The sequence below is a fragment of the Poecile atricapillus genome, chromosome 3, assembly GCF_030490865.1.
Source record: "Poecile atricapillus isolate bPoeAtr1 chromosome 3, bPoeAtr1.hap1, whole genome shotgun sequence".
Classification (NCBI taxonomy): Eukaryota; Metazoa; Chordata; class Aves; order Passeriformes; family Paridae; genus Poecile; species Poecile atricapillus.
In genome coordinates, this window is record NC_081251.1 from 113410584 (window position 1) to 113438398 (window position 27815).

Consider the following 27815-nt stretch of genomic DNA (forward strand, 5'->3'; position numbering starts at 1 on the left):
CTCTCCACGCAGCAGCGCCCGGGGAGCTCACGGGTTATAGCTCTGTAAAATGTTATCGAAGGGGAAGGACTGGTAGAGCTCGTCAGTGTGGACACCGTCGGTGTCGTAGAACTGGCCGTCTGCCAGGCTGCCCTGGTGGCCGCTGGTCAGTCTGGGTTCGCTCAGCACCTCCTGCTCCATGAAGCCGTAGCCGGGGTCGGCCAGGCCGGGCTGGGAGGCGAAGGCGGCGGCTCCGCTGCTCGCGTTGGCCGTGGGCAGCTGCAGCTGCTGCCGGTGGCTGCCCAGCACGGCGCTGAACTTCTCCAGGCTGATGCTGCCGCAGTTCACGTCGTCCGTGTCCATGCCGAGCACGCCGGAGCCGCCGGGGAGGCTCTGCAGCTCGGCGGCCGACAGCACCACGGCTCCCAGCCCGTTGGTGCTGCCGTAGGTCCGGAAGAAGCCCGAATCCTTCTCGTCGGGCCAGGCCAGGGCGCTGTCGTGGAAGGCCGGGAGGGAGCTGCTGCTCGGGGCGCTGGGCTGGGGCTCCGTGGAGAAGCTGCTGTGCAGGTGGGAGCCGAGCAGCCCGGCCGGGGACGCGGAGCCGTGCAGCCAGCTCGGGGACAGCACGTCCTGCTTGCCCGGCCCCAGCGCCGGCGTGTGCGAGCAGCCCGGGTACAGCTGGCTCGTGTTGGACAGGGCTCCCAACCCTGACGGCATCATCAGCGTGGAGGAAAACATGTTTGGTTCTGCGGAGAGAATATCACTTTTGAGGGGTTTTTTCCAACTTAGAACAAGATTGTACATGTGTTATTTCCAGTGTCTGCTTGCTTTGCTGCTCCCCAGAATGGACCCCAGAGTTCTGGGCAGCAGCAAGAGAGCTGCCTACCTCACCCCCCTACAGCCCATACTGAGAGTGACATAAAGAACTGAGAGCTTTCTGTGTGTACAGTCAGAAGTACCACCATCTCACAGGAAGAAACCCTCATGAGATTCGAATTTCAAGCAAAGAGGAGGGGACTATCTGTTTAAACCACTGTCAGACTGCAGGCAAAAACCTACCTTTCTTAATCAGCTTCCCTTCAGGAGTGACAACAGGGAATGGGGCTACTTTGGGCCTCTCCATCGTGTTTGATCCTGTGATGGGACACAAAGAGAGCGTGCAGCATTTAGAGGAAACAGCTCCATCTAAATATAAGTTCACTCAAATGAGAAGAAAAAGACAAATGTCTTCCTTACCACAGTCCTGTATGAGCTTCTGCCAAGCCAGCGTTGATCTTTGCCTTTTTGCTTTGTTGCCATATGGATCTACAGAGAAAGGAATGGAAGGGGAAAGTGTTGCACTTCTCTTTATTGAAGGCCTAAAGGAACTTCCTAGTGGCACCAAGTGGTAGTAGGAATTATTTAAGGGAAAATACTGCAGGCATGGCAGCACTAACAAACCATGCCAGTGTTACCCAACAATAATTCTGGTATTTCCACTGAAAGAGGGAATAAACTGACTGCTGTAACTTCTAAAACCCACAGCTTTACTGTGCTGAAGCAGTGCTGTAGATTTTTCATTAATTAAGCCATCTAATCTCATTGGAACCATACCCTTTTCATCTGGCAGGTATCTGAAATCCATGGGCTCACTGACTTCCTGGTCAGAGGGTCTCCTCAGCTGCATCTTCACCGTGACGGGCTCGGTGATGTCCCTGAGGAACGGCGGCGTCCGGAACACGATTGCGACCTGGCGGTGAACGTCGGCCTGGGAGAAGGAACCTTTGGCTTCCCAGTTGTCCAGGACAAACCTGACTTCTATGTCATCTAGGCCACGAGAAACAGAAAATGCTTGTTAAGCTGGAAAACTGGAAACATGCAGCAGGGAAGAGGGGAGCAAAGTGAGGAGCCTGACTCAGAATTCAGATGCAAAGTAAATGGCTCAACTTTAAAGGCACAAGAGGTGCTGAGATCCCATGAACCTGAAAGCTGTTCCACCCAGCTACAAAAACAAACCTCTCTGAGGTGTGTGGTGAAGGGTTCCAGCCCCCCAGCAGGAAAATGGTCATGGAATGTGTCTATTTGGGAAAAAGGGAGAGAAAAAACCTAGTCCAGGTTACCTTTCTGAACTTTGTCGCACAGCAGAAATATTTCATCTCCTCCTTTGACGCTTCCACAGTTCTTGTTCACACGACAAATTCTCAATTCTGCGGTGTTGGGAGCTCCTGGAAGCAAACAGGTGAATTTAGTGACATACAATTACTGTGGCTTTGTCACTGTTGGATAGGAGGTGCTGGGAGTTCAGGCACATGAAGGGAAGGCAACAGCTGGGGAAATGTGCCACCCTGAAATCTGCACAAAGCAAATCACTCCACACAGGAAATCCAGCATCAGGGTCTGATATTCCATGATGCTACAGCTTGCCTCCAAACACAAGCCACCAGCACTGCTGTGCCACCCACTCCATAACTACTGTAGAGAAGACTCAAATACTGCCCCCACTGATGTGGTTGTACTCAGCCCTGCTGTCCTGCAAGCTCCAGAACTCAAAGCAGTTCTGTGAGTGACTGATTACCTCGTACAGTCACACTTCTCTGGAAAGAGCTGGGCTAGCAAGTCAGGAGAATTCCCCTCTCTGAGGGTCTGGCTGTAGTTCTATGCACAGAGACCCTTGGTCATCCAGCCTCTCCTCTGTTCCCCTCTGCAGGTGTCCAAGAACAGCTCTAGGACCATAATTTCACACCTTCACCAAGGGCAGCAGGTTTCACCCCAAAACTCAAATTTCAAATTCCAGGACTGGAGTTTGGAGGACCCCAGGCTCTATGTGAACAGCCTCAGGACAGCTGTGGATGGAGAGCTGCCTCTCACCATGAATTAGCCCCCACTGAAGGCTGCACAAATTGCATTCCAAACAATCTCACGGCTATGGGTGACTCCAATGGGATGGAGCCACGCTCTGCCTGGTGGTGTCTGGCTCCATTCTGGAGCAGCAGCTCCAAACACATTTGAAATGTCTGGAATGATCAAGGTGGTGCTGCTTTGACACCACAAAACTGATCCTCCATGAGGCTCCACCACTACAGGCTCCCTGTTCCAGACACAGAGAAGAAATACAAAAACCAAAGCTCATGGTGTCGGACTCAAAAAGAAAACAAAGAAACAAAAAAAACCCCAACAACAAAAACCCAAACCTATCTACTTTAGACTCTCAGTTGGAATCAATTCCTACCCAAGTACAGCCACAGCACAACACAGACTACACCTAGAGCAGAGATCCTGGTAACCTCTCACCAGTCCCCAATTACGTAGTTACTATCTGCAGTTATTACTGTCATTATTGTAAGTGGGAGCTACAGCCTCATGTTCTAAATGACACACACCACTTCATTTGCTGAATGAATCAGAAGCCTTCAAGGGAGGGGAAACCAAACAAACCCAGAAACAGCACAGGGCCATGTGACCGACAGCGTCATGGTGCGCTTTTCACAGGAAGGGTAAATTAAGAATTGTGAGGAAAAGCCTAATTTTACCAATGTTTCACTTCTGTGTGCTTGAATGGCACTCAATAGCAGAGAATCTCAGAGTGGGTTGGCTTGGAAGGGACCTTAAAGATCATCCATTTCCAACCCCCCTGCCAAGGGCAGGGACACCTTCCCCTCCCAGCCCTGTCCAACCTGGCCTTGGACACTTCCAGGGATGGAGCAGCCACAGCCTCTCTGGGTAAATTGTGCCAGGGCCTTCCCACCCTCACAGAGAAGAATTTCTTCCTGATATTCAATCTAACCATTCCTTCTGTCCATTTGAAGGCATCACCCCCTGTCCTGTCACTGCATGCATGCCCTGCTGTGAAAAGTCCCTCTCCAGCTCTCTTGCAGTTCCCTTTAGGTCCTTGTAACCGATTTTTGGGACAGTCTCCTTCACTGGAATCTGTTGTTTTGTCCTTAGAGAAGGAATTCAGAAGGGAAATCAACACACACAGCAGATGTGGATGCACTGCTGTGCTGTCAGCAGGAGTGCTGAGCCCAGCACCTGCCTCAGGGGGAAATGTTCCACATCCCTGTCACCTCAGCTCCTGCCCAATTCCTGTTCCTCACTCCCCTACACCACATCCCTGGTGACAAACCCCTAGAGAAACGAGCTCCTCCTTGAAAATCACGTTGCTTTCAGCCAGGGCAGGACAACATGTTCTGTCCAACCTCATTTCTCAGAAATGCTCAGCTGCCTCATCTGACTCTTCCTCAGAGTTTTTGATATACAACTTGGGAAATTTCTGTTCCGAGCCAGTTAACTTTAGATGCATCTGGAAACAGAACGTGCTGAATTTGAGGCATTTGCAGCCTCTGCTAATGGGGTTGCCTGCATAATGTCAGAGTGATTCTTCTGTGTCTCACTACCCAAAGCAAGTGGAGACTACGAAGGATGAGAAAGTGAGGAAAATACTGGATTTGAAGCGTCCAAGCTGTTTTTCAGAGTATCTCTTTGCTCCTAATCCGAGCAGATCTGTGAAGGCTCAGGCCTCAGAGCCCAGGGTTGCCCAGCCTGCAGTCGCTGTGACCTGAGGGCACAGCCTGGCCGCAGGACAGAGCAGCTCCAACCGGGCTGGCGCTTCTCAAAGCAGCTGGGATCTGAAACCGAGCAGGGCCCTTTCTTACCATTTCCGGTCGCAGCTCTGCACGGGTTTATTTACACGGCTGCTACGCTACAGGGAGAGTTTTGGGTGCCTCCAGTGCTGCCCACAGACACCCCCAGCACCCGCCCCTGCTTCCCCCACCGCGCTCAGCCCCGGCCTCTGGCGGCTCCGCGGGACTGACGTCAGCCCACGGGACGAGCAGTCATGATTTGGCACATTTCTAAATGGCATCTGAGGCAGAGCTGCAAATCTGGTACATCAGTTTTCATCTCAGCCCTGATTATTTCAGTGCAAGGGTTCTCAGTAACGCTCGCAGCTCCACCTTCTAGATCATTCTAGAGGAGACTCTAAATATATCAGAGCCATCTGAGCTCATACTCAACATATTCACAATGGTTGTGCCCACATCAACACAATCCTAATGACTTTAGGAAATGCAGATCTCATTTTATTCAGTACTTTCTGCTAAAATGAGGACATCAAATATTTAGCATGGAAACACTCATGGGGCAGAAATGAAAAACGCTGCAGAAAAGTTTTCCAGGATTAGGAGCTCTTCTGCTACTCTGCTCCCAGAGAGGAGTCCAGCACACACTGGGGACTAAAATCCTCAGCTGCTGATGCCTTACAGGTGTCCAGTTTTGTACAATGTGGAAAACAATGCCAAGAAGAGGTGTCATGTACTTCTGCACCCTCCTGGAGCACGACCAAGGACTCCTCCATTACTCCACCTGTACAGTGAAACAGCCACCAACCAGGACACAAAAGGCCTTAAGACAGTTTCCCACTGGGATAAATCTCTCTTGCAAGTCCCATTCCAGAGCCCTCACAAAGCAAAGGCAAGACTCCTCAAGGGCACAAACAGGCTCCAGAGGACTCCCTTGGAAAACAGATGAGCCTTGAGGCAGCCATCCATCTCACTACTGTCACTTTAGTCACTTGGCACGTCAGGCACGGGCCTTTCCTCCCAATCACTGCTGCTGTGTGTGAACAAGGGCTGGAAAAACTCCTGCATGTGAGTCCATGAATGCCATGGGCAATCCTTACTCTGGCTGGCCAACATTTCACCCTGGGATAATGTTTGAATGTATGCTCACTGTGACTTGCCATGCACCTGGCAGTCCCAAGCCACAGACGCGACCCAGAACTGGCACAGCCCTCAGAGAGCTGGCACTTCTCATCCCAAGCTAAAGAGAAAAACAAAAGGGAAAAGAAAGACAAGACATTTGGCTGAGCTGGTACTCACTGTTGTCATAGATGGGGTTGGAAATCAGAGGAGGAAGGGCTATCGTGTAGTTGCCGTGCTCGTCGGGAAGGAAAGCCTGGAAGCAGAGTCGGACGACGTTGAGGTCGTACTCATCGATGTTGTGCAGCTGCTCCTCAGGCACTGAAGGACAGACAGCACCGAGGGTCAGTCACAGAACCAGCACGAGTTCTTTACCAAACTGGGGATGAATCCTCACCAGTAAATGAGATGGTGCTGCCCAGGCACACGTGCCTGGCAGCTGGACAGGGGCTGCATGAATTAATCCCTCGTTCACAACAAATGATACTGAAGCCTTTAACGCTTTCCCTGCACCCAGCAAGGTTCAACTGTCCGAGTTCTCCAGCTGTTTCTCGTGTCTGGGTTCCTCACCTTGCCCGCCACAACAGTTTTATGTATTTATAGCTTAAAAGTAATTTTTTATTCTTCTTTGCATGTGATAAAATTTACAAAATTAACGTTGTTGCCCAAGAGAAATATTTTGGTACAAAGGGATCCTAGGATCTCATTAAAGATTTTCTGCAGCGCTGAGAGATTTTGGCTACAAGGTATCATTATTTTCCTCTAGAAACTGAGATGGGAGAAGAGGCAGAAGGCAATTCCTGGGGCAAGAATGATGCTGAAACAACAGAAACCACCTCCCCACCCTGTCACCAGCAGTGTCACACCTTCCAGAGCAGGGATTAGTGGAGCCATTAGGATACAGATGTGTAACACCAGAAGGAAAGCCTGGCTGGAAAGGATCCATTTCCTTGCATATTCCCCCCAGGGTAAAACCCATCAATGCATAACCCAAACTCAGCACTTCAATTTTGTTCACTCCTCATTTTAATTACAAGACACAGTGCCTGGGCTATCATCGCTGAACATTCCATGTATTCCCAGCTTAATGGACAATTCCGGGAAGAGCAGCCCGCTCTGAATTTGACACTTTCCTTTAAGGTGTGACACTAACCCATTATGTTGACATTCAATGCTAGTAAAAATGAGAAACTGGCTTAATTTCACTTAAGTGGAAGTGCAGATAATTAAAATCATTGCAAGTGTTTGTTTCCCCAAACCCTTCCAAGCAGCAATGCAGCTGTTTCCCACTCCTCACAGTTACCCAAAGCCAACGTGTGCCAAGTCACCAGAGCACCAGCTTTCCACTCTCTTCCCCTCCCTTTCAAAGGGCTCTAGCAGGAACAGAAGATTAAATGTGGCTGTGATAAGAAGTCTGAGGACCATGCTGTACCGATTAGATTGCCTGCTCTGACCTTTAGCATTTATCACTGGCTCAGGTCTCCGCCCTGCCACGAGTGGGATTCCACAATGCCCACTTGAATGACTTCTTCCTTTTACCTTTTGATAGTGTGAAATAGTAAGTGTGATGAGCTCAGAATACTTTCCACTGGCATTTTCAGTCCTTCTGGTGCTCTGAATACCAATTTCTCCTGGTCTCCACTGCAAAGGGAAATCAAGTCACCTTTCCCTTTTACAAGCCTGAGATCTGCAATATTCCAAGGCACCTACAGCAGTGAGTACAAAACGAAGCAACAACTGTGTGAGCTTCAGAAGTGGTGAGGCCCAGGGGAGTTCTGCCTGTGAGCTCTGCGCAGGTTGGTGCTGTGGCACCAGATACACAAAGTTTTATGCTTTAATGCACTTCATCAGTTCACCTGCTAACCTGAAATAGGATCTTTAGGAAACAGATTTGGAACAGACAGATCCTCAGCCTGACTCTGCAGCCCAGCTGCCTCTGGACACAGCCTGATTCAGAGAACACAGACAGAAAAGTGCATTTTCCAAAGTGCACCTTGCAGAAGGGCTGTCAGGGGAGCAGCTCCAATCCATGCCCTGGACATGGGCATGAGATTGGGATGAGATGGGATTAGAGCATCCATAACCTTGTCATCAGTGTTTATGTTCCTGCGCTGTGTTAGCCACTGGTGACTATGTGAATCCTTCCAGAGACCCAAGGGGTGGTCAAACCCAACCTCTAAACGAAGCACAGAGATTCAGTACCTTTGCCTAAGTAAGCTGCCTGTAGATGGAGGCTGAGCACGAAATCTGGATCTGGCTTCTGACCCTGAATCAAAAGTGAGGACTTTGTGGTTGCGTAACCAAGTCCCTGTCTCACGCTAAAGGAGCCCCAGTCCCGCTCTGTGCTTTCCACAGGGAAATGTGTCTCTTCCTCAGAAACATTTAACAGCAGACATAAGCCCAAGAGTACTCTATAAAAGCAAAAATACTCTAGATACGGAGAAAATTTGCAATGCTAATGTTCAAATGACATCATTTCCTATGCTACAAACTTGCGCAAATTCCCAATAAATCTGTTTAACACCTGACACAGGAGTGGGGTGCCAAGAACGACAAGGGACAGAATCACTGCGTACAGCTCATTCTATTGCAGCAAAACCCACTGCTCCTCATTTGCATGTTTTTATAAACGATTTCATAGAATTTTAAAAAATCTGTAGTTTGAAAGAGGAAGTGTTCAGTCAAGAGTGATTCCTCTTGGGCTATTTTTAACCAGACAAGAAGGACATAAGAGAGCAAAAAAAAGGAGAACAAGACAGCTGCAACTCCATCTTGTGACGACACGCTTTAAAAAAGAGCGAGACCAGATTCCAAGTGCATATGAAGAAGCGCACAGCTTTCACCAATTTCAAAACAAGACAATCATGCAAACAAAACAAAATAATGTTATTTTTAACAAACATCTAATTCTGCTCCCTCTGAAGTCAATTTGAGAGCAGCCACTAACTTGGAATGGATGCTGGCTTACACCTTGGGAATATTAAAAGCAAACATAGCCGAGGCAGACAAACACCCTGAGTAACGCCTGGAGCGCGGCCGGATGGAGGATGGTCACGTCACTCTGTGTTGTTCCACCAACTCCTGTGCAGAAGGACAACAGACGGGGCTAAACCTGACAAACCTGAAGTTATTAAAGTTAGGAAACGCTGTCGAAGATTTTGGGAATGCTATGTGCTGGAGAGGAGGAGCAGCCACTCTCCATCGAGCCCTGCAAGCCCCGCGCGAGCGGGACCGAAATTGGGGGCATCGCGCACGTGAAGTAAAAACATCGCCCGGTGCGGCGGCTTGGGGGCACAGGTGTGGTGAAAAAACCATCCAAAGAAAAAGAAACACAAAAAGGGAAGAAGTTCTCTGGTTTTGGCAAGGGTTCAACTTCCTCTTCTGACTGCTGCTCGCTGTGTGGTACCACACCTTAGTGTCTTCATCTGGATCCAGCTGAAGGAGCTGGAAGCCAGCCAAAAGCCTGGGTATGTTCCTGTGATGGCCCAGGCAAACCTCGCCTTAATCCAGCAGAAATCCTTTAACTCCAGTTCTCTCTGCACACAGGAACACATGAAGGACTATTTGTATGCTTCACAAGGAGCTTTCAGAATAACTCACAGAAATGAAAATAGTATTTAAAAAATAACTGAAATTCTAAGGTAAAGGTGGAATATGATGTAAAAAAAGCCCATAAAAATACCAGCAGCACCATGGTAAAAGAAATCAAACTCTGCTCACCAAGATTCTGGCAACAGGGTTGAAAAAGGAGTACCTGGAATTACAGCCAAACCCAGGGAGAATTTGCTGTTCATCTGGAAAGGCGCTACAATAACCAGTAAATAATTTCATTATAGATCTGTTTTCGACTCTTCTGAACAAAATGCCGGTTCCTCAACTCCACTAAATAATTATCTTGAAAATAATTCCCTAACCCATTATCTGAGACCAATACAGCCCTGGTGTGGGCAAAACACCCCACACAATCTAAACTGTGAACTCCTTCCAACCTGAGCTGGCTGATCCGGGCAGCTCCCAAGGATTAGGTTTGGGTTGTCCCTGTCTCCAAGATTTTGTCTGTAAAATCCAGAGATTCCCCACTGAGATTCCACTGAATTCCACTGAGAAGCTGCTGGATTTGCTTCTGTAATACAAAATTGGAGACTTTCTGGGTCCAACACACCAACGTGCAAGTCTAAGCTCGGACACAAAATTAAAGATGCTGGTAATGTCAGACCTCCTGTTTATTAATTTCTAATTATAGTTTTATAGGTTTTGTAGTATTTCAACAGCTTTCAACATCCAGCAAGGCCAATAAAATGCCATTTATATGATTAAATTAATGGGGGATTAAGTGCTTTTATGTTCACTTGTAAGGTGATGCTTCAGGGAAAGTGAAAGTTTATTCTGAACACTGAAGAAAATTATCAAGGGTTTGGTTTTTTGACTGATAATGTGACACCTATCAAACAGCAGATCCCTCACACAGAGCCCAGCACCCAGCTAATGATGTCAGCCTTTTGGAGTGGGCAGAGCTGGAGGCATCTCAACTTAACCTGCATGGAAACTTCCAGGGCAAACCATGTGGTGTGACACAGAGAAGGGACTCTGTGGAGAGCACAACTCACCCTGAAAAGGGACATCCTGTGACCTTCCCCCTCAGTGAGGGGCTGCAGGGCCACATGAGCCACATGAGATGTCAAAGAGAATGACCTTCCACAAGTTAAAACACCCCAGAGATCACACATCATTAATAATCATCACACATCACTCCCCACATGTGTGGGGAACACACAGCATTAATAATCATCATGAGTTGTTTCTCTCTTACGCAGATGAGGGTTTTTAATTTAGGGATATGCTGGGAGCTCAGTTTCATTAAGGGATGACACAGAGGTGGTTTGCCTCCAGGGTTTTGCTCCTGGAGTACAAAGATACCCCCCTTGGCCCTGATACCGACCGGGCAGTCTAACTCGGTCCATGCCAGAGGCTTTGCTGCAAAAGGTGGCTCTGCCCAAGCTTTCCAGCACTGCTCGGGCTGGCTCAGCTCTCATGTGGTGAATCAGATCAAGGAACTGGTCTGGCTCAGAACTATCTTGCCAGAAGGGAAGAGGAAAAGGCTTGTGTTCAGCCAGCTGGTTCCCACGACAGGCAGCCCCGGCACAAGGGAATCGGTGGAAGTGGAGCTTCTTCCACAGCTGGTGCTGATTTACGCCAGGTTCAACCAGGCAGGGAAAGTCTCTGCAAGTCACAGGTCCCTCTTGGTGCCCAGGAGGTCCATTTCAGAGCCAGCTCATCCCCCCAGCCTCTGTCCCTGCTGCAGCCACAGCTGCACTGGTGTAGCCTTTTACTAATGCTTCCCGAGAGGCAGGATCATGGAATGGTCTGGGTTGGAAGGGACCTTAAAGATCATCCAGATCCTACCCCCTGCCACAGGCAGAGACACCATCCACTGTCCCAGGTTGCTCCAAGCCCTGTCCAGCCTGGCCTTGGACACTTCCAGGGATGGGGAAGCCACAGCTTCCCTGGGCAATCTATGCCAGGGCCTCACCTTCATTAAAGAATTTCTTTCATATATCCAACCTAAATTTCCCCTCTTTGTGTTTGAACCCATTACTCCTTGTTCTATAGTGACAGGACCACAGTCCCTGAGGAAGAGTCCTGGTGAAGCTGCGAACAAGGGGAGGGAAGCACTGTGGCAGCACTGTGTTTCTTCTCCTGATACACCCACACCTGTTTTACTCCACTGAGATCCACAAAAACGTAATTTTCAATCAATTCTGCAGAAAAAAGTGAAACTTTTACTTGTACCTTGAAACAGAACATGCATCAGCAACCCATTTTTCAGAAAGCAAAAACACAGGGAGCTGATGAGTGCAAACAACTAAACTTCAGATGCTATTCTACAGTCAGTAAATGCCCAGACTTCTATGGGTACATTTCCCTGGTTTACAGAAGAAAGAAATGCAGGGAAGGTGAAAGGCCTGGCCAAGGAAAGGAAATGGAAATACAAATTAAAACTTTCAAAATGCAGCACTTGTTTTGCCTAGACAATGTTTTGCTGGCTTCTTTTCCTGTTTTAAGTTCAATGTGAAAAACAGATTTAAATGAGTGTATCCATCAGCCTCTGTGCATTCCCAATACCTTTCTTTAGCAGTTCCTGTTTCTATCATAAAAAAATCAAGTAGTCAGCATTTTTGTCTTGCTACTTGGTAATTTTCCTTTTTAAATAATGTGAAAGGGGGCTGTCCTTTATATTAACATACACCTTTTGGAATAAGCAGAAAGGAGCATTTGCATGAGAACAGAAGAACAAAGAGCTTTCCAAAGGCAAGTACTAAAGTCATGCCATGATCAGGACACGCAGCTTCCCTCAAGTGGGTTTGCTCTGTTTTTCTCTCTTCTAAAGCTGATGACTCTCACTGCTATGATTTTACACCTCAGGATTTAACTGGGGGGCTGCACATTTGTGCTCATACAAGAAAAGAAGCTTAAAGTTCCTTGTGATATCCCAGGAGATCGTTACACCTTCAACCCACTCCCAGCCCAAGAATCCTTGCCAAGAGCTGCTCGTGCAATCCACGGCTCCACAAAACTCCCCACGGAGAGGAGATCCTGGGGCAGAGGAGAGGGGGATCCTGGGGCAGAGGAGAGGAGGTTTCTCGTGGAAGCAGTGCTGGAGGAAGCTGCAGAGAGGGGACTGCGTGGGCAGGAGGAGAGCGCGGCGGGGGCGTCACGGCACAGACGGCGATGAGCGCGGAGCCGCCGCGGGGTCAGCTGCTCGCGGGCGGAAAGGGGAAACGGCAAAGGAAACACTGAGGAGGCACAGGCAGACGTGTTTAGGTGTGGGGGAGAGCCTAAAATTGAACTGCACCGCTCGTAAGCACCAGAAATTGCAAAGGAGCAGGTAGCTTAAACCTGGCAAGCTCCAGGGAAAGTCAGGTTATCCCCTCTGATAAAAACTGCCTGGAATTTGGTGATTCTCCAGGGTTCTCACTCCAAGACAAGTCCGGGGTTTTCACACCGTCACGCATTTGGCTGGAAAAAGGTCAGTCCTCTGTAACACTGCACTGAGTACAGTTTTTCCCTAATTTAAAGAAAACACTTAGGGCTTTTCCTCATTGACAATTAACTCGAGCTGTTATTAACTCAATTGTTGTCTCTATGTCAAGTCACACCCACTCACAAAAGCTCTTAACTGAAAATTGGCTCTTCTTTTAATTTGAGTTGGCTGTACATCAGACAGTGCATGGGAAGACAAGGATATGGCACAACTCAACAGCTCCTAAAAGAAAACAAACACCATAGAAAGCAGACATGGACCAGCTCCACTGGAGGAGTAACTCTGCTCCTTCTGCTGCTTGTATCACCATGTGCTATTTGTATCATCATCACCATGCCAAGGAGTCCTAGTTACATGTTAGGCTGACACAGTGCCCCATTTCCCAGGAGTCCTCAGACATGAGAGGCTAAAGGGATTTCTAGAATTCTTGAGACTGTTAGATGACAAAAATATATAGGATGTGCTTTGGGAACACAACAGATCATGAACACGGTGCAGAAACAGCAATTCCCTCTCTCCCAAACAAGGCTAACGCAAGAGCAGCAACCTGATTGCCAGTCATCCACCCTAGTGAATGCACACAGCTCCTACAGCCTGTGCTGAACTTCACAAGGGATAAAGGCTGCCAGCCAACACTGGGAATTCACAGGGAGACAGCCTTACACAGGTACACTTGCAGAATGACTCTGATGCAGACACCTCCAGCTGGGCACACGGCAGTGATCCGCAAACAAATTCCAATCACCCAGGGATTCCGAGGCAGGCATCAATTGTTTAGGGTCAATACCAAAGCTCTCTTTCCCAAAAGGAGGCTCAGGACAGGGAATATTTGTTCCAGAAGAAAGTGGGAAAGAGAAGGAAAAGCCAACCAACACACAAGCACCCTGAAGGCTCGTTTTCCATGAAGTTTCTTTGATGATGTCATACGAGAAATGAGTAACACCAACTTGCGACCTGCTTAGAGGATGCACAGCTCCGGAATGTCTCTGAACAGGGATGTCAGATGCCTTTCTGAAGACACAGAGGTAAAGCACAATGCAGGATGGATTTAGCACAGCCTGCACTATCCTGGAAAATGTACCAACACTCCTCTGACCTTAAAAAACAAACTAAATCCACACATAAAACTTTCAACCTTATCAAGCAGCGAACACTGCAGCGACTGCTGCTCACAAAGCCCTGTTCTGATCAACTAAACAAACACATAAAAATATTCCTGTCACCAATCCTGTTTTATTAGACCTTGGTCCCAGGCCTTTCTAGGCTCTGCTCAGTGTGGGACTGCCCTGGAGGCCATTCTCAAGTGGCTCTGCTTTGTGCTGACACGTTAACATGAGCCAAAGGGCAGTGACACAGCTGGGGATGGCCAGCGGCCCCTTGTCAGCACAGCCCCTGCCCAGAGCAGGCTGCTGCCCTGTGTGTCACCCAGGCAGGCTCTCCCCTGCTGGAGTGGCCTCCTCCACTGCTGGACTGCTGGGAAGCAGCCCAGGATCTGCCTGGATGCTATCAAGCACCAGCAAGCAAAATCACCCAGAATTTATTAGTGAATCTGGAGTTAAGTGCCAACTGTAAAAATCTACTTCCTTCTACAGAAAAGTCCCCCTTTTATTGTTTGAAATCAAGGTAGAGCTGCCTGAGTCAAGGCAACATAATTCAAGCCCTTGAAGTGTTTAAATTGTGCTGATGAACTGAAGTCTTGTCAAAATACTCTGTGCAAATGTTATCATAACCAGGGTAATTGTTCAGATGGGTCATCAGGGCCATCAACCCAATTCCAAACAGCTGCTCCAAAATTAAGAAAAATATCTAGGACATTTCTTATTCTGTGATAAATTCAACATCCTTCTTTTTGTCCTGATTCAGGGACATGCATTTTAAAGCCACTCAGAAATCCAGCTCTCATGTCTCCATAAAGGATCTTACCTGAATATAGCAAGAATTCTGTGGGCATTAGAAAATCCATGGAAGTGTCTCCAAGCTCCTGGCACACGTAGGGAAATTCATGACTACATTGACACTGCTTAGCTAACAATCTGGGGGGTTTTATGCTTTTCATCTAATTCTCCACAGTTGTGCCTGCATTCTGCATGTGTCGGTCCCACTCCAGCTAGCCCAAAACTTTGCAGTGTGTTCCCCACCCCTTCTGTGCAGAGAACTTGGCAGTTAAATTGCTGTGAGGGGAGTTGGTTTAGCAAGTGCATCTGAAGGGAAACCACTCTTTTTTTTTTTTGTTTTCAAGTTGGTTTTCCATTGGAGCAACTCGCTGCGAGGCCACGCAGCCCCTGCCCGTGGTGGTGTGAGGAAAGTGGTGGGAGTGTGTGAGCAGGGATGGAGGGAAGAGCAGGATGACTCCTTCTGAGAGCAGCCCACAGATCAGTCACATCAAACAGAACCCTGTGGGCAAGCCCTCACAGGTGTGGTTCTGCAGCAGCAGGTCCTGCCTCTGACCTTGATGAGCCCAACCACAGCATCACAGGATGGTTTGGGGTGGAAGGCACTTGAAAGATCATCTTGTTCCAGCCCCTGCCAAGGGCAGAGACACCTCCCACCAGAGCAGGCTGCTCCAAACCCTGGCCAACCCAGCCTTGACACTGCAATCCTGCTGTGGATTTCTGAGCTCCCATGTGAAATCAAGTGAGGGGCTACCAGCCCCCTGACCAGGTCACCAAAACACAGCAAGAGATGAGACAGTGGCAAGTGAGATTTGTATTGGCTTAAGTTGTTGCAGAGTTATGCTAATTCAGTCTTTTACTCTCATCACTGCCAAAAGTGGGGAAATCCAGCTCCCAAGACACTTGTAGAAGTTTCCAGGAAAGGTTTCTGCTGCTATCCCATTCCTTCTGTCCAAGCAGCAACTCAGACTGCAGCTGGGAATCACAAAAACTCAATATAAAAAAAAAAGGGGCAACTGTCCAAATAGAGTCATCATGTGATGACTGGGAAGGAAGACTGGGAGGGACACAGAAGGGGAAGACTGTTCCTCAGAAAGAGAGCTCCAACACAAAATAAAGCTCCAACACAAATGCAAAGGCAGGACAGGACAAACAAAACCCCATCACCCTGCCAAGAGAATCAGCTGATTTCCACTCACCATTGAAAGGGTTAATTTTCTTCGAGATTCGTAAAGAAATGGATTCTTTCAGGTCTTTCTTCTTCACACACTGAATGCCCAAGTTCTGAAAACTGAAGCATATGTGGCAAGATTTCAGCAACTAATAACATCTTCAGTGTAGACTATTAAATAAAATATTCATGTTAATTAATGTGATAACATCCAGTGGAAGAAATTTTAAAAAGCTTCTTTTGAGAAGGGTGTACAAGACCTGAAGAGCAGAGATGCTGTTTTTCCTAAAGTAAGTGCAGACACAGAAACAAAAAAAGACTAAAAAAAATTCTAAATAATTTACATTATTGAGGACATATTTCTATATGTATTTCTATATTAAAAATTATTACCCTGCAGTAAAACCTACAGTGATTAAAAAGTTAGATACTCAGTCTTGGGTGATTTATAGTGGCAATCATTTTTGCAATAAATAAATCTGGTAATTTGTATTAGTTAAAGGATTTGTTCTCCTGCTTTTAGCAAGGAATGTAAGTCTTAAATACTATTATAAATGTGTTTTTTTTAACAGGTCAAAACAGGTTTTTAAATCTCACATAGTTATGGAAAAGTTCAGAAGAGCTGCAGCTCCTCCTGATTTGCATAAAAGTGCAGGTCACCCTGATGCAGGAGGTGGGGGGAGTCCCAGGCAGGCTGACTCTTTCCCACATGGAAAAACCATGACATCACCAAAGCTGAGTGGATGTAGAGCAGGAAGTTTAAAAAAAAAAAAAAAAAGAAGAAGAAGAATTAAATAAATAATCCGTGTTTCATGATGTTACAATAAGCTCTGAAGATGGGTTATGCCAGTAGGCATCTTTCTCAAGAAGTCCTAGCTATTTCCCTTCCTTTGAAACTCCACAAACCTTCTTTGCTTTAGCAGAAGAGCATCTTACTGCACCTAAAGATGCTCCTTGTTCCTGCAGAGTGCTTGTACACTTCTGAACAAGACTATCCCAGCACAATGTTAAGTTTAATTTCCCTGAACTCCCTCGTCTGCCAAACCCTCTGCCACCAAGCTCTGCTTACAGAACCTCTGCTCACTAGAGGAAGGCACAGGCTTCCTTTGCAAACTGAACATGATATGACCTAGGGGAAAATTAAACACAGCAGCATCTCATAATTCACTAAAGCACCCTGCCTTCATATCGTGGCTACTGACATTCAGACTGGGACTGTACCTTGGTGAGCAATCCTATTTCCACCTGCTCCTGGAGAAAGTACTTTCTTTAAGGCTTGATCACAGCACACATTATTTCCCCCTCCTCAGAACACCCACTGTACTCCACAGACTGTTTGAAGCACACTTCAAAGCCCACAGACAGGGGCAGTTCCTTATTTTACCCCCAAAGGAAGCCTCTCATGGACAGGAGGCTTTTCAGCAGCCTGAAATTCTCAGATTATCAATGTTTTCTAAGCTGTCACAGTGAAAGTGTGTTTAACCACGCCTAAGCAGAGGCTGGGCCAGAGGAGGAACTGCCAAGAGCCCCAGCAGGGCTGTGGGGTTTCACATCGATGGGCGCTGACAGGAAGCAAGTGAGATAACGAGAAGAGAGAGGGAGAAGTAGGAAGAAAAGAAAAAATGAAAAACATCTAAAAAAGCAATATCATCTTTGTAGAGAGAGGAAACTAGGAAGTAAAAATACACAGGCAGCCCTACAAGCTCTGACTTTCATACTCTTGCCTTGATGTCTCGGCCAGGGAGGGCTCTGATCAAGTTTGGGCAGCAGTACAAAGATCATTATACCACAGGCAGAACAAAACGCTTGGGAACTTTAAAACATGGGGAACTTTGAACAGCAGAAAGCAGAGTAATTACTCAGAGCAGCCCAAAAATCTGTGATTAATAATTCCACTTGTACTGAGGAGAAAAAAAAAAAAAAAAAAATTGGATTTTTGCTCAATTTAGGATGCTCAGCAAGAGTAAAGAGCCAGAAACACTATTGACAGAGGACATCTCCTGCTCACCAGTACTGGATGAAGCTTTTCTCCAACATGGACTTGAAGAGAAGAATGTGAAGATTGAGTCACCAGCCACAAAAAGGAAAATGACTTTAAACATCCAGATCCAATTATGGATCATACTGTTCTTTCATCTTAAAGCAACCAATGATTTGTTAAAAAAAAATGAGTGTACCGATGCTGGAAACATTTCAAAGGGAATGTGTCGAGCCTCCTCCCATCAGGATCTCCAGTGTCAAACACAAAGCTCACAGTTTCACATTATCAATAAAATGAAAGCAGCCCACTTACTATTCTGTAGGAAACTGAGAGGCTCATATCCTAAAAATATTGAGAAGAATTCATGGATGGAGCAAACAAGCAGCAGTGCCTGAAGTGAAACAGAGGTGTGGCATTATGCCAAAGGACAGGACCCGATGCAAACATGTAAAGGAGATGAAATCACAATCTGCAAATAAATATTTGCAGAGCATCCCAGTGCTTCTTGGCATGACATCCTGCAATGGCCTCTCTAACAGGCTCGCCTTGTGCCTCCACAGTGAACCTTGTGCAACCAAAAAATGCCAAAAGGAGAAACAATCGTCAGTGTCTTCCTGCACTCAGTGATGGGAACACAGGGCCAGGAAAGATGTTAAGCAATCAGGCTTTTCTGCTTCGGATCAGCAGGCACAGAGCTGAGGGGAGGAAGTGGGATGGGCCAGAACAGAGGACTTCCTTTGACCTTGGCTGAGAAAGCCTGATCTGAGAAGACAAAGGGGAAGCTGGTGAATGGGTGGTCAGAAGGAGGTGCAAGGTCCTGTTAGAGTTTAGGATGTTTGCAAGTCAGCGTGCCCTGTGCCACCAGAACACACTGCAGCACATCCGCGATCCCTTGAGCCTGGGCTGGATGCTGAAGAAGCATCTCCACTGTTTATTTCACTGTCAGGCAATCACCACCTTCAAAACAGATGTGTCTTCAGCTCCCTCCTTTCATAGCGTCCTACTGACTAAACCCATGTAAACATGGAGTAATTTCACCAACACCAACAGAATCCCATTGGCCTGAGAGCTGTGTGTAAGAGCTACTTATACACTGAAATATTTACCTGATTTACTTCCCAGGTCAGTTATGCTTACCCCAAAGCAATAGCCTACTTCCATATTTCCTTCATTGCAAACTGTGAACCACAAACAGCTTGCCAGTTCTAAATTCCCCTCTCCAGCAATAATCACTCCATGTTTGCTGCAGCTTATTCTGCTTTTATTTTATTACACGAGACTTGGTAAACTTAGAGGAAACACCATCAAATACAACTGTAATAGAAATATTCTTAATAGCTCTGAGAACACATCCTGAGTTTTCCTCACTGCATCCACAAGCAGATCCTTCCCTGGCACACTTACTCTTCAGAGCTGGGCCTGAGCAGAATCTGTATTTTCACTCAAAAAACCCCAACCCAAACAACAGGCAACAACAGTGACAGACACTAACACGTTTCTAGATGTGTCACAACCACTGTCTTCTAGATTACATGATACTCAGCCACAACAAACTTTCTCCAGAAAGTCCAAATATAATTTCTATGGAAGATGTGAACTTCCCTCATCACCACAAAATACGAATTCTAATGCTGCTACCCTTTCTATTACTCATCATTTTTACATGCAGGAAAGAGTCATGCTCAAGAGTAAGATGTATTAATGAACAAAGCTAAAAAAAGTAAGTGGGAGAAGGGAAAAGAAGACAGACTTTGGGAGAATGGATAAAGAAAAGGGCGACAGGAAAGAAAAAGCACAAGTGCAGTATTGAAAAAAGAAGGAAATACTTCCAAGGGAAGTTCCCAGAGATGGATTAGTAACCTACAGCAAATACAGCATTCTAATTGCTATTTTAATCATTAGTGTGAGTTTTAAAACACAAGATTAGCAAATCACTTGCATAATTAATCAAAGTCCCATGCAACACCATTACTCACGACAGGACTCGCCGTTCTGGCCCGAACTCAGCTTCGTAGTAGCCATCTCTACAGTCTTTTCCAACCAGATCATGAGGGTGTGGCTTGTAGGGCTCACTCTTCGTTACCAGTGTAGTTCTTATTTTGACTTTTCCAAAATAGTTCAGAATCTAAAAAAAACAACAACAACAAAAAAACCAACAGGATATTTTCAAGAATTTAGGTATCAGTCCCCACCTGTTACAGAAAATAAATTTTATCCTGAAACACTCTATAGAAGAAACACCAGAGCTATGCAGGTGACCATACAGAAATGTTACTTGAAGAACAAGTCTACCTCCAAAGATTTTAGGGAAAAAAACCTCAAAAAGCGTCAGGGACGAGGATTTTACCTGTGCATGGAACACTAAGGAGTGAAAGAGGATCTTAACAGATACAGCATGACACAACCCCCTCTGAAGCTGTTGGGTTTTTTCCCAACTAATTCTCAGATGAGTATTCAATCTTACATTCAAGCTGGGGGAGTACCAAAGTCTCAAGCTCCTACCAGAGCTTTCACAGCAGTCATTAGCTAATTCAATGCTCCTTTCTCAGGTGCATAAAAGCAACCTCAAGCATAGGGCTACCAGTGAAGTCACCAAGTGTGGGGGAGTGTAAAATTAAAAAAAAAAAAAAAGGAGGAAAAACAGTTTGGCCTAAATTGCTTGACACAAAAACTTGAAAGCAAATACAAGACTTGCTCAGGCACACATTTGTGCAGAGGTGAGCTTTCCTCCTCCACTTCCACAGCTCCTCTCCTTCCCTTTCTTTCCTCCTCCTGAGACTCCAAGGATCCATCACAATCCTTTTTAGTCAACACCTCAAACCTTTTGACTTGAAGTGTGCTCTTTTACCTGTAATCATCTGTTTGCATCAATCTCCAATTTGGCTCTATTCAGTCTTACAATATCTATACAAGCCACTGTTACTTTTTACCCTTAAAATGGTACTTCCACTGCTCCTTCACTTTCTTCAACCATTACATCATTTCTCCCTCATTTCACACCCAGCCCCATGAACATGAAGCCTAATCTAGTTGCTTTTGGTTCCCCAGTTCCCCCTTGATGCTCATCTTCATAACCACACCATGAAATTTAATCTCTTCCTGGCCCCTCTCTTCACATTTCCATCTCTAGAGGGGACTCCCCTGGAACCTAATCAGCACTAAAGCCTCCCACGGGCTTCAGGGAGGCAGGAATTCACCTAGAAATCACCTGCTATCAGTACAATCAGCTCTGTCATCAATAGTCATCTTTCAAAAGAACAAACTTGGCCAGGCTTGCGTAGTCACGTACCCATGTCCCATCTCCCCTTTGGGTTCTGCCTGGCCTTCATGTACAGCACAGTCCAAGAAAAGAGGAATCAAGGCTTGATTCAGCCCATTCAGCTTGTGCCCTGACACAGACTTAGGCTGAGAGTCTGTGCAAGCCTCTACTCTTGCCAACAGCCCACACAGTTCCTTGTTCAATTGGCAGAGTGCTGAAAAAATGAGTCTGGCACCATCTCCATTTCCTGCATTCCCTAACCAAATCTGGCACTGTGATAGTCAAAGGGAAACCTTTTTTGCTTCTTCCCTTAGTAATTCTGGCTCCAGGGCTGGACCAGCTTCCACAGTTGCTTTATGCAATAGAGACTCACTCTGCTGCTCAACACATGACTGCCAACACTCTCCTTCTCAAACTTTCCCTCTTAAAGGGCTTTTGTGCCTCAGCATAAAACATCTCATATTTGTCATATTTCACATCTTCTCTATCGGTTCTCTTCCTGCTGTGATTCCAGAGACTCCATTTTTGGGCTCCACATTGTTTTTTTTATACTTGCACACTCTGCAAACACAGATACACAGCCTCTGTTCCTGGGCAGGAGGATGGCAAGTGCTCGTAACTAACTTCCCATTTAAATGTAAGCTTTCTCCTCTAATCTCAGCTCTGACAGACTTCCTCCAAACTGAAAGAGATCAAGGAAATACTGGCAACTCAAACATCAGATAGGGGACCTGAAATTCTTTTCTCTTACCCTACCTGTCTAGGGGTCTCCTTTGTCCAACCAATGAAAGCTACTCCCCAAGTGGTTCCATTCCAGCTCCACTGTCTCTGTCCTCGTCCCTGCTTTGATCGCAGCTCTCCGGGCTCCTCTGAATCCCTTCACTCTGGACTTCCCAACCCACCACCTATGGTGCAACCACCCAACTCATCATCACTGCAGATGCTCTGAGGACACAATTCCCCTTTCTCAGTTCATTTTTAAGTTCTGACTACACACACTTCACGCTGGTGCCTTTTGCAGAGCCCATTTGCCGCATCACGGGCGATCGTTCGCTCGTAAAAAGCACCTTCTTTCATGTTGTGCCCAGCAACGTTTCAAAGCCTTTCCACATTCTGTAGGCAAATTCCTTCAACGCTCTCCCAAAATTTGTGCTGCAGTCCAAACCGTAAAACCAAACCCACGTCACCTAACTAAGAAAGCAGAGCAAACGTGCATACAGAGAAAGCTACTAATGAGTGGCTCCCAGACCTCGAGTCTTCACTGCGTCCCCTCTAGCAGTACTTTGTAAACCACCTCTGCACCTTCTCCTCTTTTTGTAAACCAAATCTTTTCGTGACCAGGAGCAAGTAACTCTTTTCCCACTCTGCTGCAACTCCATTTGCATGCCAAGGAAAGAATCCCAGAACGTGAGATGAAAAGCATTGTGTTTACTGTGCAGAGTCCAACACATAGCTACGAGCACCACGGTAACGTGGGCAATGGTAATTCCCGGATAAAAGCGGTGTTTACCTGGATGGAAGGGAAGGTCTTATTGTTTTCAGTACTGTGTTCTCCTGGAATGCTGCCTGCTGATCTTCCCTCACATTTGTATCTGAAACGCATGCCCCTTTGCCTGGGTTGCTCAAATATTTCAATGTAGGGCTCAAGGCCACCTTAAAAATAAAATATTTTCAATGTTAGGACACAGTAGAGCTTAAAAAGCAGCAGAAGATGCAAGAATTAGAATTTCTAGACTCCTGTTATACATTACCATTTTTCCACTTGGTCTACCTTATCAGAAAATCTACTCTATTTTTATGTACATGGACATGTTGAAGGTGGGGTAGAAGGGGAGAGAACAGATTTGGATGGATCCATGGTACCAATGCCACGGAAGTAATTAGCAAAAATAGACACCCTTCCCTCCATTTCATCTAGAATGTAGCTTCTTATAACCATCATAGAAGACGTGTCTGATGAAAGAAGACTTTATACAACAAAACCCAAATCGTTATTTTGAGGGAATGCTTAACATTTTTAGGAATAATGCAGTTTTAAGAATGGCTGTCCTCTCCAAGCACTGGTGCTGTCAACTGTTGTGCTCTCTTAAGCATCCTCTGAAAGTGAAGATGTTTGCTCAGAATTGATTGATTTAGCTCCTATCACAGTGCAGCAGAAACTATTCAAATTATGCAAAAAAAAACCCCACCCTACTGGGAGGAATACTATCACTGTGAGCTCAAAAAATACCTGATTGCTCGTATTGAATTCTACATTTTGAGCTGCCCATCTCCCATGGGGCTGGTTTCTAGTTGCAGTATCTCCCCAGACAATGAAACCTCAGAAAAGCTATTGGGCATTTGTCAGAAGGGAGGTTTCCAGAAAACACAGAGTGATAGATGAGAATAAGAGACAGCAGAACTCTTAAATGGGGAGGGTTAGAAAGACATGAACTTAGCAAGAGTCTAAGTACTTTTCAAGTGATGTTTTATTGCCAGACAGTAACAAGCTATTTAATATATCTCACTGAGAACATCAAACAGGACAGTCAATCAAACAGTGACAACAGTGGGATGGCATGTGAAAAACAAACAGAGGCTGAGTAAATATTGGTGAAGTTGAATCATCACAGTGCTACACGATCAGAAGAACGTAGCTTATGGAAATGTCTACTGAGCTCTCTGTCATCTTCATATAATGGCATCCTCCTCAAGCAAGGCTGAGCATCACAAACAAACAGGACAGACAATATCCTGTGGCACAGCACTGAAAAAAAAGTGCTTGGACTTCAACATAATAAGCAAAACAGTTATTAAATATATTGAAAGTGCTGAAAGGGTAAAAGAACCCCTACTTCCTTTTGCCCAAGGTCTATGCTGCCTGTGAGTCCACAGCACACAGGTTTTGGCAAAGAGGTGGATTCCAACCCTAACTCCATAATAAAGACTTCTCTTTTGTTGCACCTACAATGGTTTAGGCACCCCTACCAACACAAGGCTTGAACTTTATCCCTGGGATTTGTTGATCGCAAAACATTTCCAGCACTGCAGCAGTTCATACCCAAAGTAGGAAAATATTATAACCTAAGAGATAAAGTAATCAAGAGCAGCAGAGAAGGGATGGATGGAAAGAACAGCATCTGAGACATCACCTCAGTCTGACCTGAAAGCACATTTATCTGTCACACACCTACAGGCAGCAGTGGAACTGCATCCACCACTGTGTGAGAGCGGCTCTTGTGCTGGGATGGTCTTCAACAACGGGAGCCTCTGCAAAACCTTCAAAAGCACAATGCACTTCCACTTCAGACTGTGTTTGGGGTCAAAACCTTTGGGAACTGTGGTTCAGGACTCTTTACAGACCTTTCTAACAGTCAGTCAAAATGCAGCTTCTAAACTGATCACCTCCCATCAGGTAGATTTTAAATACCTTTCTTATCACCAGCCATGAGCTGTCACATTAAGTACAAATTAGCCACTAGTCAAGGTGCAGTTACTCAGGATCCCTTTTCTGGATACTTCCCCATTCTACCTAACTCTCCTTTAGAGGAGCTTTGCATATTTTCTCTTTCTGGAAAACAAGCAAGTCCAGCAAAAGGGAAGGGGAAGGCAGGCATTGATGACAAAAAAGCCTAGAAATGATGTAAAGCTGGTTTCAGGGAGAGCAGAAGTCTGAGCTTCTCACAAAACCACACTCACACATTTGTGTATGACTATTTTAACTTTCATGCTTCAATTTACTTATGCTATTGCACTGATCAGCACAAACACAAGTATCCATATACTAAACTAAAAATCTGTTTTACAAGTTAAAATGACATTACAGCAACGTGCCTACTAATCTCCTGACTAGGAGATTCTCATGCTTACATAGCTGCTAAACAGACATGCAGGACACCCACAGACTTCGCATTTGTCAAAACTTAGCCAGAGCCTCACCACTCGAAACTACAAGAGCGCAGTCACTCGAGGTCTTTAACTCTTGCTGCTTTAACCAACGATTTCCCTTCATGTTCTATTAATATTCACTTGAGAGGGCTATTTTCTCACCTCTCAAGAGCCCTTGATTTTAAAACTCTGGGCTCAGTGATCTTTACAGGGCTGTGGTTGAAGCAAATGTGACTGAAGGTAAACCCACCGCTCGGCAGCAGGTGTGCTTGTGGGAAAGTAAAGCTCGGTGACGCGGCAGCCTCCAGAGATTAAACATTAAACTTCATTTGGTCTTGGCTGCCTCTCTCTCTATTCAAGAATCACGTTATCATCTCTGCTGTGATTATCAGTGTCATCACGTTTTTGTGTAGAGAGGAAACACACAGAAGTGTTTGTGTAGATGAGGGGCATTACCAGCACCCTGCAGCCGAGTGTCCAGTGTTCCCTATTTCTGTAAATCAGCAATGTGCTTGTGAAGTGGCACAGCTTAACTATTTCACAATCTGCTCTCTCACACACACACAGAGGTCTGTTAGCTCCCACACAGTCACTACAGACCTGTCCTCAGGTCTCACTTTGCTTGTCAAACAAATCTGAGATACGCCAAAACCCAAACTCTCGCTAATTCTGGAAGAGAAATGCACAGCTACTCAAATTTATTACCTGCCTGCCCACAACTACTCCATAAAGCATTTGAAATAGGAGAAAAGAAAAAAAATTAGCTAATCCTTCATCTAAGTTCTTAAGAGTTTAATTTGTCTTTGTAATTAATTCTAATTGCCTATACACATGCTAGCAATAGAAACGTTGTGCTACACATTATAACCTGCCTGTCAATCTTTTATTATTGAATTGCTTTTTCCCCCTCCTGCCCTGAATACAACACTGAATAATTTTAAAGAGAATATAGGAGATCAAGTGTCCCAATTATATATGCAAGGAAAAGAGGTAAAAGCAATGACAGCTCTGAGAGTTCAGCAAGGAAAAGAAGCAGAAGCAGTGACAGCTCTGAGAGTTCAGCCAGTTATGCTCATCCAAGAACTGAAGGGTGTTTTATTCTCACATTTTGAGCAATACAAAGAGGAACAAAAGGACAATCCCTAAAACTCGGAAGAGACTTCCATCAGACCTCTCCATGACAAGAAACCCATGTTTTAAAGTTTAACACAGCCTGTGCCATGAGGGAGGAAGTGTGACACGCTGCCACCAAGCAAAGTGACAGCCCGCTCAAGGACTCTGTCTCATTCCTTTGCTCCAAGCAAGCAGGCTCTGGGGGAACTGCCCAATTTGTCATTTTCTTGCACAGCCAGGGTGCCCCGTGAACAGACTCTCCATCAACATCTGCATGTGAAAGCAGAGCAGCTGTGGGTCTTTGTGGAAGATGTGAAAGTATCACCCGAAACCCTCCGGCCCGAGGTGACTGCAGTGAGACCCAGCTGGGAGAAGTGTCACCCTTTAACTCTGATGTCACTGCTCTGAACAAATCCCTGGTGGCCCTAACTCTGTCATTTCTAAAAAAGCAAGAATCTATCCACTTGTAACCTTCTGCAACACCTCAGGCAAAGAGGGAGGATAGTGAAAGCTTTGTTACAGCACACCCCGGTTTAAGTAAAAGAAACTGGAAATCTAACAGGATTTGATTTGGGAACGCAGTAATTTACCTACGGCCCCATAAACTGCACAAATTCTAACAGGGACCAAACAACGCTCATTAACTTCCTCTTCACTATCGTGTTACATTACAAAACGGCAACTTAAAAAAAAAAAAAAAAAAAAAGCACACGACAAAAGCTAGCTAGTACCAGGAAGTTATAAACTTCCCCCGCTGAAAAAATTCCTTATCTGCTTCCTAATTACACTGAAAATACATAAAGACGCGAAGGAAAAAAAACCCGAAACTTCTCTCTCCTCATTGTTGCCAATCTAAAATACATCCTAACATTTAAAGCACAACACCGGCTGTTTTTTCTCCACGTCGATTGTTAGCACACGTATATTTATCAGGAGTGAAAGTTCGTAGCTTGTTAAGTGGGAACAGAACACACACACACTCAGGTTCTGAAAAGCAGCTTTGCCTAGAAATACTATTCTAATTAGTATAGCCAAGTTTTAAATTTAGGGTTGTTTTTTTTTTTTTAACCCTAAGATACCAGAGAGATGCCTCCCGAAAGGATGACGAACTCGGTCTAATTTAGCCTCTAGAAACTTTATTGTGCTTTTTGTCGCAATTACTCAAAGCGCGATCCCTTATCTGCACTACTTTGCATTTGTGCCATCACTATTTCTCATTCATTTGCATTCTCACAGCCGAGTTCCGATGTAAACGGGATCCTGACGAGCATCACCCAACCTCCAGCCTGTTGCCTGCAGCCCAAACACGAGACCCCCGTGCCTATTTAACACCCAACCGCTTCCACTCCACAATTTTAAGCCTTAAGAGATCCGCTTGGGACGGAACAGCCTCGTAAGATCCCCCGGCGACTCACGCCAGCAACCCACGGCTGCTGTAGCCCCGCGGTGCGAACAGCCGAGCCGAGCCCCGGGGGCTCCCCCCGCCCATCCCCGCCACTCACCGGCCATGCTGACAGCTCCGCTCCGGCCTCTGCGCCGCGGGGCTCCGGCCCGGGCCCGCACACCTCGCAGGGACTCAGGGACGGCCGCGGCTGCCGGGCTCGCCGCCCTTTTCAGGGGGAATTTCCCGTGGGGCGGGCGGGCGGACGTGCGCGCCGAGCCGCGGGGCGGTGCGGAGCCGCCCCCCGCCCGCCCCCGCCCCGCCCGCCGCCGCTCCGAGACCCCGCTCCGGGCACAGCGCTGCCCTCCGCTCCTGCCCGCCGGCACAAAGTACAGAGAAAAAAGCTCAGCTCTGATTTCACCCACAGCCTGTTTCGTTCGATAGCCTCACCCTTG

The 27815-nt window shown here is 46.3% G+C and overlaps 1 protein-coding gene across 2 annotated transcripts; it reads right to left on the reverse strand.

Annotated features, from left to right (window-relative positions):
• Positions 1-27613, reverse strand: REL (REL proto-oncogene, NF-kB subunit). Of its 2 annotated transcripts, XM_058834326.1 has the most exons (10): positions 27482-27613; positions 22510-22652; positions 19717-19865; positions 15788-15879; positions 5835-5975; positions 2079-2183; positions 1573-1785; positions 1216-1284; positions 1039-1113; positions 1-725 (listed from the first exon to the last, which is right to left on the reverse strand). In XM_058834326.1, exons 1-10 carry the CDS (start codon positions 27486-27488, stop codon positions 28-30), a joined length of 1692 nt encoding a protein of 563 aa, XP_058690309.1. In that variant the 5' UTR covers positions 27489-27613; the 3' UTR covers positions 1-27. The 2 variants fall into 2 exon arrangements, with proteins under 2 accessions (XP_058690309.1, XP_058690310.1); XM_058834327.1 differs by lacking the exons at positions 15788-15879; positions 22510-22652; positions 27482-27613 and having other exon boundaries at positions 19717-19811.
• Between the last annotated feature and the right edge of the window lie 202 nt (positions 27614-27815).

Coding starts and splice junctions, on each gene's coding strand:
- REL (XM_058834326.1), bottom strand. Junction 1,114..1,215: donor GAAGCTCATACAGGACTGTG/GTAAGGAAGACA, acceptor GTCCCATCACAG/GATCAAACACGATGGAGAGG. Junction 726..1,038: donor AGGGAAGCTGATTAAGAAAG/GTAGGTTTTTGC, acceptor TTCTCTCCGCAG/AACCAAACATGTTTTCCTCC.